This window comes from Elgaria multicarinata, chromosome 9 (genome assembly GCF_023053635.1).
Source record: "Elgaria multicarinata webbii isolate HBS135686 ecotype San Diego chromosome 9, rElgMul1.1.pri, whole genome shotgun sequence".
Lineage (NCBI taxonomy): Eukaryota > Metazoa > Chordata > Lepidosauria > Squamata > Anguidae > Elgaria > Elgaria multicarinata.
In genome coordinates this window covers 1947034-1958979 of record NC_086179.1, presented here as the reverse complement: position 1 = coordinate 1958979, position 11946 = coordinate 1947034, and the positions used below count along the sequence as shown (strand labels likewise).

General features: G+C 47.2%; 1 protein-coding gene across 1 annotated transcript; it reads right to left on the bottom strand.

The window, feature by feature from the left end:
- Positions 1–2555: 2555 nt before the first annotated feature.
- Positions 2556–9650, bottom strand: LOC134403930 (acrosin-like). The gene is made up of 5 exons (XM_063134474.1): positions 9577–9650; positions 7499–7696; positions 5918–6183; positions 4266–4411; positions 2556–3200 (listed from the first exon to the last, which is right to left on the bottom strand). Exons 1-5 carry the CDS (start codon positions 9648–9650, stop codon positions 2556–2558), a joined length of 1329 nt encoding a protein of 442 aa, XP_062990544.1.
- Between the last annotated feature and the right edge of the window lie 2296 nt (positions 9651–11946).

The following is an 11946-nucleotide window of genomic DNA, read 5'->3' as shown; positions in this document are numbered from 1 at the left end:
ATGAAAAAGCTAAAATAACAATTCAACAGTGTATTTGGGATGTGGAATTACAACATCATTTCAGTCTCACCGTAATGTACTCCGAATTTAGAGACAATGGGGTGATATTTGTATACACAAAATATCTGGCTGATCTGAATATCCCAAAATTCAGGAAAGCTTTCACATTTGCCAGGTTTAATGTCTGCCCTTCAGCCCTACTGGATGGAAGGTTTAGAGGTATACCCTATCAAGATTGGGTATGCCCCTCTGAGATGGGAGAGGTGGAAAGAGTAGGCCATGTTTTGCTGTATTATTTCCATTTTACAAGAAACCCGATAGATCCGATCGATGAAAATGTCAACCCAGTGTGGAGACACAGAAGGCAAATTCCATGTTTATTAGAAAAGGAATTGAGAATAAATCTGCCAGTATCCTACTGCCTTTATACAAATCTACGGTGTGACCACACTTAGAATACTGTGTATAGTTCTGTTCACCATACCTAAAAAAAGGATGTAAAGCTGGAAAAAGTGCAGAAAAAGGCCACTAAAATGATCTAGGAACTGGAATATCTTCCCTATGTGGGAAGATTACAACAACTCAGATTGTTTAGCTTGGAAAAAAGGAGGCTAAGAAGAGACCTGATAGAGGTGAACAAAATTATGCATGGTGTGGAGAATGTGGACAGGTGGGCATTTTTGTCCAGGATCATCCAATGAAGTTGATTGGTGGGAGATGCAGGACAGATAAAAAGAAGGACTTCTTCACACAGTGCATAGTTAAACTATGGAACTCACTACACAAGATGTAGTGATGGCCACCAATTTGGATGGCTTTAAAAGGGGGTTGGATAAATTCCTGGAGGAGAAGGCTATCCATGGCTACTAGTCCTGATGGCTAAGTGCTACCTCCAGTATCAGAGACAGTAAGCCTATATACATCAGTTGCTGGGGAACATGGGTGGGAGTGTGCTGTTGCACCATGTCCTGCTTGAGGGTCTCCGGTCAACAGCTGGTCGGTCACTGTGTGAACAGAGTGCTGGACTAGATGGACCCTTGGTCTGATCCACCATGGCTCTTCTTACGTTAGTATTATCATCTAAAGAATATACTGTTGGCTCAGGGTCCTCAAGTTACTTTAAAAATGGCTAGTTTTTGTGCGGTGGCCATGCCAATGGAAATTGATGTTGAAAAGTATTATTGAACATAGAATCATAGAATAGCAGAGTTGGAAGGGGCCTACAAGGCCATCGAGTCCTACCCCCTGCTCAGTGCAGGAATCCACCCTAAAGCATCCCTGACAGATGCTTGTCCAGCTGCCTCTTGAAGGCCTCTAGTGTGGGAGAGCCCACCACCTCCCTAGGGAACTGGTTCCATTGTCGTACTGCTCTAACAGTCAAGAAGTTTTTCCTGATGTCCAGCTGGAATCTGGCTTCCTTTAACTTGAGCCTGTTATTCCGTGTCCTGCAATAGCATTTTAGGTTTAGGTTGGCACTGCTATGTTTAATACAATGGTATTATGTATTTTCTTGACATGTTTTTATTCTTGTTGTTTTGTTATATTTATTTATATTTATTTATTTATTACATTTTTATACCGCCCAATAGCCGAAGCTCTCTGGGCGGTTCACAAAAATTAAAAACATTATAAAACAACCCACCGGTTAAAAGCACAAATACAAAAAATACCGTATAAAAAGCACAACCAGGATAAAAACCATGCAGCAAAATTGATATAAGATTAAAATACAGAGTTAGAACAGTAAATTTAAATTTAAGTTAAAATTAAGTGTTAAAATACTGAGAGAATAAAAAGGTCTTCAGCTGGCGACGAAAGGAGTACAGTGTAGGCGCCAGGCGGACCTTACTGGTCTGTAACCAAAATAAACATTCATTCATTCATCCATTCAGACAGATAGATAGAGAATTATTATGCTATTGTGTTCTAAATCATCTTGGGCAATTTATTTCAGAAAGACAGTCTCTAAATCCTGAAAATAACTCTACTGAATAAATAAGTGCAGGGACTGATCTGATTGGTGCCTGGGCGCCATGCCCTGGTGAAGCAGAGCAGAGTGGGGTTGGGATGCAAACAGTGGAGCTGGAAAACCAGTCAGGGCTTTCTTAGCTGTGATATGGAAAGCAAAGCAGATCCTTGCGTGCCCTCTCTTTTTAAATGGAGCTGTCATCACCTCACTCAGCCCACAAAGCGAAGCCACAGCAACAAGGGCAAATTTTGCTAACGCTTTGAAGGCCTCATCTTCTGGGGTGCTCCGGTGCAACCACTAAACTTACTTTCCCCAACCATGCAGGCTACTTTCCTTACCTCTGGTTAAAGCAATCTCAATACCGGGATATCTCACAAATACCCATCAAATGCAAGAAAAATGGGCATCGGTGTGGTATATTTTTATTTTATTTGAAGTATGGCTATTTTATCCTGTGCTATGATTGTCAGATATTTCTATGCGTTCCGTGGAAGAATACTTTGTTTGCATAAGTGAATGTTTATAAAGCGGCTGAAGAGGCTAGCGGTGTAGCAAAGGGCTGGAATTGGCACGCCTGCAGCTGGGATTAGGTTTGTGACTTGGGCTTTGCCCGATTATTGGGCCATCCTTGGTTCCAGCTGCTGGAGTAGTGGGCGCTGGATATAATCGTTTTTGTACGCCTCCGGGGTTTTCGACGTGGGGCCTGGAAAGTTGTTCTTCTTGTTGTGGTGGTTGTAGCTGTCGAAGTGGCCTTGGTCTGAGTCTCTAGTTCAGGTTCAAGTGGCAGCCCCAATGCATATTGCAGCAATGACACCGGTCGTGGTTGGAGGGGCAAAGGCTGCGGCTCTGGTTTCGAGGATGTTGATGGTGCTGGAGACGATGTCTCTGGTTGGGGTGACGTCTGTGTCACTGGTTTTGGTTGGAGCGGTGGCCGCTTTGTCGTGACTTTGGATGTGGTCTGCGTTTGGGTGGATGATTCCGATGTGGTCTGTGTTTGCGTTGATGGACTGGATGTTGTCTGCGTTTGGGTTGTTGGTTCAGGTGTCGGGGTGGTGGTCTTCTGGAGGGGCATTTTTGTGTAGCCCTGGATCCAGTCATAGAAGAGCTGGGTGGAAGTGTAGACCCCAGGCTTCTGAGCTCTGGCACAGCCCAGTCCCCAGCTGGTGACTCCAACCACCCAGTAGCGCTCTGACCGCTCTTCTCTGCACATGAGGGGCCCCCCACTGTCTCCCTGCAATAGAGAGAGAGAGGAAAAGCCATGAGAAGCAGCTGGGAGGAGGAGGAGGAGGAAGAGGAGGAGGAGGAGGAGGAGGAGGAGGAACTGTGCAGGGGTCACTAAAATGGCAGCTGGACAACCCTCTGTCAGGGATGCTTTAGGGTGGATTCCTGCATTGAGCAGGGGGTTGGACTCGATGGCCTTGTAGCCCCCTTCCAACTCTACGATTCTATAATTCTATACGAGAATGGAACCCATGGCCTAGGGAGGTTGTGGGCTTTCCCACACTCGAGGCCTTCAAGAGGCAGCTGGACAACCCTCTGTCAGGGATGCTTTGAGGTGGATTCCTGCATTGAGCAGGGGGTTGGACTCGATGGCCTTATAGGCCCCTCCCAACTCTACTATTCTATGATTCTATGGAGGTGCAAGCGAAATAGAGGGCAGCCACCTGCCAGGGCAGTGTGTGTGTGTGTGTGACAGAGAGAGAGAGAGAGAGAGAGAGAGATGCACAACAGCTGGCCTCTTTGGGAGATGGCAGTGTGAAAGTTGGGGTGTGAAGGCGAGGGGAACAGCTTGTCACTGAATGTCGGTTAAGCTGGTCTGTCAGGGAAAGAGAAACACAGCCCTCCTTTTCAGGGAGCAGAAGCTGTGAACGTCATTATGGCAGAGCAGGGGCGTGAGACACAACCGGCTTCCCAGGGCCTCGGAGTGTCCAGTGCCCATTCTTAAGGTCTGCATTCCTCCTGGCCTGAGGGCCTTTGTGCAACTGATATGGCCTCAAAGACTGAGGGTGGCACCTCTCATTGTTGGCCAACCACACGTCCAGCTAGGAATCTCTGGCGATTGGGCTTACGCCAGCTGAGTCCTGCTTGCCCATCCCTTGGAAGCAGCACTTGGCTGTTTGCGTGCACTTCTCAAGGGCTTAATCCTCTCCTCAAGCTTTGACCATCGAAGCCCCTGGACTGAGTGCTCTCCAACCCAGGATTCTGAGTTTCCTCAACTACTTACCACCAGCTGGGGAAGAGAAAAGAAAAGGCTTCCTCCATGATAAAGAAAACTCCCGGGAGAGTCTGAACTCACCTGGCAAGTGTCGATGCCTCCTCCCTCAAACCCTGCACACAGGTTGTTGACTGTGATGCTTCCAAAGTACCAGTTGCTGCTGTTGCACTTCTCTAGGGATACGAGATCCACCTTGGCCTCCTTCAGGATGTCAGACGGAGCCTCAGCTGCAAGGAGAAGAGTTACCCAATTTTCTACATGCAGACACCAACCACTTTGTGGCGTTCTCTTTGGCTTTTTCTCTGCGCCCAAGTTTTCTATTCCCAGGCATCTCCCAGGAATCAGCAGTCTCTCCCTGTGGGGTGACTTTAGCTCAGCCTTGGCCAGGCTGATGGGGATGATGGGAGTTGTAGTCTGACACATCGGCCAGGTTGGGGAAGGCTGATATGGTTCGTTTGCAAGGGGCTGCTGCATTGTATAACTGACGCAGCACACCCACCGCAGGGCTTTCAGAGCAGGAAGGCAGCCCCTAGACAAACTATAAACTGCTTTCATAGTCATCGCCCCTCAAGGAACCCTTGAAATGGTAGTTCTGAAACGGAGCTAGAGATCTCTAACAAGTCAACCTCAGTGTCGTCAAACTACAAGGGTGTGTGTGTGTGTGCAGGTGAGTGCACGTATTTCTACTTTCTGTCAATCTTGTCCTATCTCTCTATCTCTTCCCCCCCCCCCCCGCTTCATTTTTCTACATGTCTCTTTCTCCTTTTCTTTGAAGATTTCCGAAACAACAGCAGTTCTTCGTTCAGGTGACTCATTTGTGGATCACAAAGATTCACCAGCTGAAGACCCAAGCTGGGGGAGCTGTGGCGTCCAACTACCATCAGCCCCAGCCAGCATGGCCAATGGCCAAGGATGATGGGAATTGTAGTTGCGCAACATCTAGAGGGCGACAGGTTGCCCATTTCCCGCATAAATCACATGACCTCACAGTTTAGATGTCCAGCTACAGACTCCTAAGAACACCAGAAGAGCCCTGCAGGATCAGACCGAGGGTCCAACTATTCCAGCACTCTGCTCACACAGGGGCCAACCAGCTGTCGTCCAGGGAACAACAAGGCAGGACACAGTGCAACAGCACCCTCCCACCCATGTTCCCCAGCCACTGGTGCATATAGGCTTACTGCCTCGGATACTGGAGGTAGCACGAAACTCCTGGTTTTGAAGTCTCTCCGCTTAGGGGTCCCCGGGGCTGTCAGCCGTTTGTCTCCTGTGCGTGGCAGGGGGCGAGGGCAGGGCTGCCGGCACAGATGTCTGCCTTTCTTCTGCATGTGGTTGCTCCACCATTCCCCATCTTTCTCCCTCCCGGTCCCCAAGCAAGTGGTGGGGCAGTCGACCCCACTGTGAGTTCTCCATCTCTGGAGGTTTTTAATAAGAGGCTGGAAAGCCACATCTCAGGGATGGTTGGATTCGTTTTCCTGCAGATTGCAGAGGGTTGGACTAGATCAGCCTTCCTCAACCTGGGGCGCTCCAGATGTGTTGGACTGCATCTCCCAGAATGCCCCAGCCAGCTGGCTGGGGCATTCTGGGAGTTGTAGTCCAACACATCTGGAGCGCCCCAGGTTGAGGAAGGCTGGACGATGATCCTTGTGGTCCCTTCCAACTCCATGATTCTATGATCCTATCAGGACTTTGTAATGGGGGGGGGGGGGGCATTTCCCAATGCGGTCTCTCACATTTCTCTTGCGTGGAGCCCCATCCCGCGATGTAGCAGTGGGCCATGGCCGAGATCTCCACAGAGCTGTCTAGCAGGCAGGCCGGTTGGATGTAGTCATTGCACATGATGGGGTCGTCCAGCTCCACCAGGGCGATGTCATTGATTTGGTGGTGGGGCTGGTAGTGCTCATGCTCCACCACTCTCTTGGGGAAGCGCACCTCAGCGTCGGGACCGGGCCGGGAGAGCTTGGCGGCCCCAAGCACCAGCTCCCAATTCGTGAGGTGCCTAGAGCAGGGAGAGAAGGCGGGGGGAGGGAGGCTGCCTTAGACAGAGAAGAGTTTTCCCTGTCGCCTGCTGCATGGTCCGTTTTAACTGGAGACGGCGGGGACTGGACCCAGGGGCTCCACCTCTGACCCCTCCCCAGGCAGGAGAACAAGGGCTCGCCTTTATGAGCCATCCTTTGTTCACCGATGCGCGCAAAGCCCCTCCTTCCGGAACCCCACTGCTGCGTAGGGACGAAGGGACATTCCGTAGGATCCATGTTATTTGGAAGAAGCAGTGTGGCACATCGTTTTTACTGCAAGGGGTTGGATCCAGGATCTGCCTTCTGCAAGAGGTGGTGGACTGCTGCGCTTTAGGTCGACGTTGTCTATGACAACGGGCCACAGTTACTCTTCTTGCCTTCTTGGCTTCATGCTCCGCTCGTGAGGTTCCCATTTGTATCTGGCTGGCTGCCGGTGGAAACAGGCAGCTCGCTTAGACAGAGGTTCATCCTATTCCAGGAAGGCGTGTCTTCTATAACTTCCTTCACACCATTAATGAAGCTTCTCAGATGCTATCAGAGCCCCCACCCCCTGTCAACTCTTGGATGCTACCACCGGGATGGAAGGCTTCCTTCCCAGCCTACCCCCCCCCCCTTCCATGAGCACAATGCTACCTCCGGGACAGACGGGAGTAGTGAGATTAAGAACATCAGAAGTGCCCTGATGCTGGATCTGACCAAGGGTCCATCTAGTCCAGCACTCTGTTCACACAGTGGCTGACCAGCCATCGGCCAGGGACCAGCAAAGCAGGACGTAGTGCAACAGCACCCTCCCACCCATGTTCCCCAGCAACTGGGGCACACAGGCTTATTGCCTCGAATACTGGAGATAGCACACAACCATCAGGGCTAGTTGCCATCATTAGCCTTCACCTCCAGGAATTGATCCAACCCCCTTTTAAAGCCATCCGAATTAGTGGCCATCACTACATCTTTTGGTAGCGAGTTTCATAATTTAACTATGCACTGTGTGAAGAAGTCCTTCCTTTGATCTGTCCTGGATGACCCAGGGTTCTAGTATTTTGAGAGAGGGAGAAAACGGTCTCCTTCTCCACCTTCTCCACACCATGCATAATTTTGTCCACCGCTCTCCTGTCTCCCCTCAGCCTCCTTTTGTCCAAGCTAAACAATCCCAGTTGATGCAACCTTCCCTCATTGGGGAGATGCTCCAGCCCCTTCATCATTCGACCTGGCCTTTTCTGCCCTTTTTTCAGCACCGCTGTGCTGCCTGGCATGGAAGCAGAGCTCTGCAGGCTCTGGGACGACCCTTTTGCTCACCTCTTATCTTTGAAGCAGTGGGCCGCCGTGAGAATCCATTTGGTGCTGATCAGCGACCCTCCGCATGTATGCTGATAGCCTGACCTGAACGGTGTCCGAATGCTGACCATCCAGGGCCAGGAACCTGGCAGGGTTTCGATGTCTCCTACCACCTGAATGCTGTGGCTGGTTGCCAAGGGACGCCGCCCACAAATTCCACTGGAAACAGGGACAGCATAAGCATTTCGGCACTACCAGCAGCATTGGGCTTGATTATATATCCTCCCTTTCAAACACTTTCCCGGGGCCGCTTACACCGCAGGATATAATACGAATAATATAATCACAATATCCAGAACAGCTTACAAGTGCTGAAACAGTAGGGTGACCCTATGAAAAGGAGGACAGGGCTCCTGTATCTTTAACAGTTATTATTATTATTTATTTATTTATTTATTTATTTATTTATTTATATAGCACCATCAATGTACATGGTGCTGTACAGAGTAAAACAGTAAATAGCGAGACCCTGCCGCATAGGCTTACAATCTAATAAAATCATAGTAAAACAATAAGGAGGGGAAGAGAATGCAAACAGGCACAGGGTAGGGTAAACAGGCACAGGGTAGGGTAAAACTAACAGTATAAAGTCAGAACAAAATCAAGTTTTAAAAGCTTTAGGAAAAAGAAAGGTTTTTAGCTGAGCTTTAAAAGCTGCGGTTGAACTTGTAGTTCTCAAATGTTCTGGAAGAGCGTTCCAGGCATAAGGGGCAGCAGAAGAAAATGGACGAAGCCAAGCAATAGAAAAGGGAATTTCAGTTGCATAGAAAAGGGAATTTCAGCAGGTGTCATTTGTATGCATGTCGCACCTGGTGAAATTTCCTCTTCATTACAACAGCTAAAGCTGCAGGAGCTATACTGCAGCTATACTGTGATCAGATTTAAAAGAGGGCAGGGCACCTGCATCTTTAACTGTTGTGATGAAGAGGAAATTTCACCAGGTTCTCCATATATACAAATGACACCTGCCGAAATTCCCTTTTCAATACAACTGTTAAAGATACAGGAGCCCGGTCCTCCTTTCCATAGGGTCACCCTATGAAACAGCACTGCTTGTTGTACAAGGTGTTTGTGCAAACATTTTGGGGCTATGGGTATGTCTGGCCATTTGAGGAACTGTCCCACGAGAAAATGGCTGCCCGAAGGACAAGTCACCTGCCCCAGAAGATTTGAGTGCAACGCAGAGGCCCCCAAACACTAAACAGCTCCTTTGAACCCACCATTTTCTTCACCCTCAGAAACTTTTTTCACAACAAAATATGTTAATTAGTCTTAAAAGTGGGCGGAGTTGGCCTGCTTGGCAGGAACCAAGAAAGGTGCCCAGGAGCTCATTGAGGCCCACAGGCACCACGTTGCCCACCCTTGCTGTAGCATACGTCGACTTGTCCGGCTGCTGGCCTTGGCACTGAAGCTGAAGGGGGTCTTTGCAAAGGGGTTCTCCCCATATTAAGCTGCCTTCCTCTGAGCCTAGCCCCCTAAGTTCCCCTCTGAGGGGCAGCTGGGGGCTTGCCTAGTTTTCCGTTAGAGAGGGGCCTTTCCAGGAGACATCACCAGTTGGACAAGCGAGACTTTGCAGCTTCTCCGGTGAGTCTTGATGTCGGAGCGCGTCGTGACATGTGACATTTGTAGCCCTTCACTTAACTAGGCTGCAGTTGACTCCCCATTCATGGCAGCTGCAAAAGCCTGTGCAGGCTGAGAAAGAAACGCCCATTGGGTCGATGGCTGAGGTAGGACATGGGCCAGGCTCTTACACTTCCGAGGGCCGGGCTCCGTCCTGACCCACTGGACCCTGCTGCCTGCCTTCCCTGGACATTTGTGCTACAGGTGGACATCTCCGAGGGTCCCTGGAGGTCTGATTTGTGGCCACTGGCGGGTTTGGCAGAGCCTGGCATGGGATGGCAGCCCGTGTGCCCTGCAGGTGGCGGAGCTGCTGTCCCCCCTCCCCCTCGCTCTCCTCCTCCGTCCGTGAGGAATCACTTCTCCATGGCATCGGTGCAGGGTCTGGCGGGGGCACCTGGAGAACTGAGCCTGCCGTTTACCTGCATTTGTCATCGATGGCGTGCAGAGGGCAGATTGTGATGAGGGCCAAAAGAGGGAAGAGCGGCCTCCTCATCCTCTGCGATTTCCGCCTCCAGCTCTCTCGCCACCTGACCTCATAAACTGGGTTCTGTATGACATCACATGGAACTCCCTGCAGTTCTTCAAGTTCCCTGTGGAATCTGTGTGCGACGTCCAATAAGGCGCCTCAGCTGCCTTCAGGGCTGCACCAGTGCTCCTCGTACATAGCAGCGCCTGAGCATGGAGACGCTAGATCAGCCTTCCTCAACCTGGGGCGCTCCAGATGTGTTGGACTGCATTAGTGCACACCCCTAATTATAAGGTCTTCAAAGGGTTTTTAATACCGAAATTATTGAAACTTTATAACGCTATATTGCAAGGAGAGAAGATACCAGAATCATGGGAACATTCATTGATAATATTAATTCCAAAATTAGATAAAGATTTGACTGTCCCTGATTCATACAGACCTATTTCACTAATAAATCAAGATGCTAAAAATTTTTCATCTATTTTGGCAAAACGGTTAAATAAATTTATATCCGAATGTATAGGAGAAGACCAATGTGGATTTGTGGCAGGCAGACAGATGCATAATTTAGTGGGAAGAGTTTTAAATGCAATACATGTGATAAAAAAATCTAAGATTAAGGCAGGAATTTTGGCATTGGATATCTTCAAGGCTTTTGATTGTGTGAACTGGCAGGCACTAAAGATTATTTTAGATACAATGGGATTTGGAAATAAATTTAAAACTATAATAGAACAGTTATATTCTCAAAATACAGCTGTAGTGGTGGTAAACGACGGACTCACCGATAAGATACGACTAGCCAGAGGCATAAGACAAGGATGTCCGCTCTCGCCGGTCCTGTTTGTAATGGTTATGGAAGTACTGGCAAATGCATTAAGAGATGATGGAGAGATAGAAGGAATTGGCGGTGTAAAAAAAATAAAATTGAATATGTTTGCGGATGATACCCTATTAACTATTAAGAATCCAATAAGAAAGATAGACAGAATTAAACAACAATTGAGAGAATTTGAAGAAGCTACTGGATTAAGAATAAACTGGTCCAAATCAGAGATGATTTTGTTTAATTATACTAAAAAGGAAGAAAAGGAATGGGAACGGAAGGGAATAGAAATGAGAGTTAAGGAACAGATTAGATATTTGGGAATCAAAATTACAAAAAATTTAGATAATTTAGAGAAGGAGAATTTAATTAAGTTAAAAAAAGAGGTTTTAGTAAAATTGGAAAAATATAAAAGACTAAATTTATCCTGGTTTGGAAGAATAGCATTAATAAAAATGAAGATTTTAGCAAAGATTAATTTTGTGTTTAGGATGCTACCAATAAAAATTTCAGAATTAGAGATAAAAAGTTGGCAAAATATTATAAACAATTATTGTAATGGAGATAAGAAAGCGAGGATAAATAAAAATAAATGGTATTTAAGTCAAAAGAAGGGAGGAATGGGTCTCCCAAATATAAAACTATATTATGTAGCAAACAGGTTAAGGCATATTGTAGAAGCAATTATAGGAGTAGGAGATCTAGATTGGATGGAGGACAAAACTACAAGTAATGTGGAGATGAGATTGGGAAAAAAAAATTAGGGAAGGAGGGAGAAAATGGGTTGAAGGTATAGGTAACCCACTCCTGAGGTCTCACTGGGAAATCTGGAGTAAATTTAAAGGGGAGCTGCTTCCGAGCAACTCTCCCTTAGCACCGATAATAATGTTAAAAAATTTCCCAGAGGAACTGAAGGGCAGATTAAGTAAAATATTAACAGAGAAAAATAAAATGAAATTAAAGGATTGGTTGAGAGAAATAAATACAAGAGAAGATATGGAAGAGGTTTTAAAAGAGAAAAAATTAACTTGGTTAGATTATAGGCAATTAGAACAGTGGAATAAAAAATGGATTAGAGAAAATAGCGAGTGTAGAGAAATGACGAAGTTTGAGGAATTAATAGTTAAAAGGGAAAAATGTAAGGGAGGAAGTTCAGCATTAAAAAGGTTAATGAGTGAAATATATAAAATATTGCTGGAGAAAGGGCTGGTGGATAGCTCAGGAAAATTGGTATGGGAGACAGATTTGAAGGTACAAATAGGACGACAGAGCTGGGAGGGACTCTGGAAACAAAGAGTGTTGAGAAGTGTGTCAGTGAGAATAAAAGAGAACTATTTTAAAATTTTGTGGAGGCGGTACCTAACCCGGATTAGATTGAATAAGTTAAATAGTCAGCACTCAGCAAGCTGTTGGAGAGGTTGTGGGGAAAAAGGAACGTATTTACATATGTGGTGGGAATGCAAATATGTACAAAGATTATGGAAGATGGGGGTT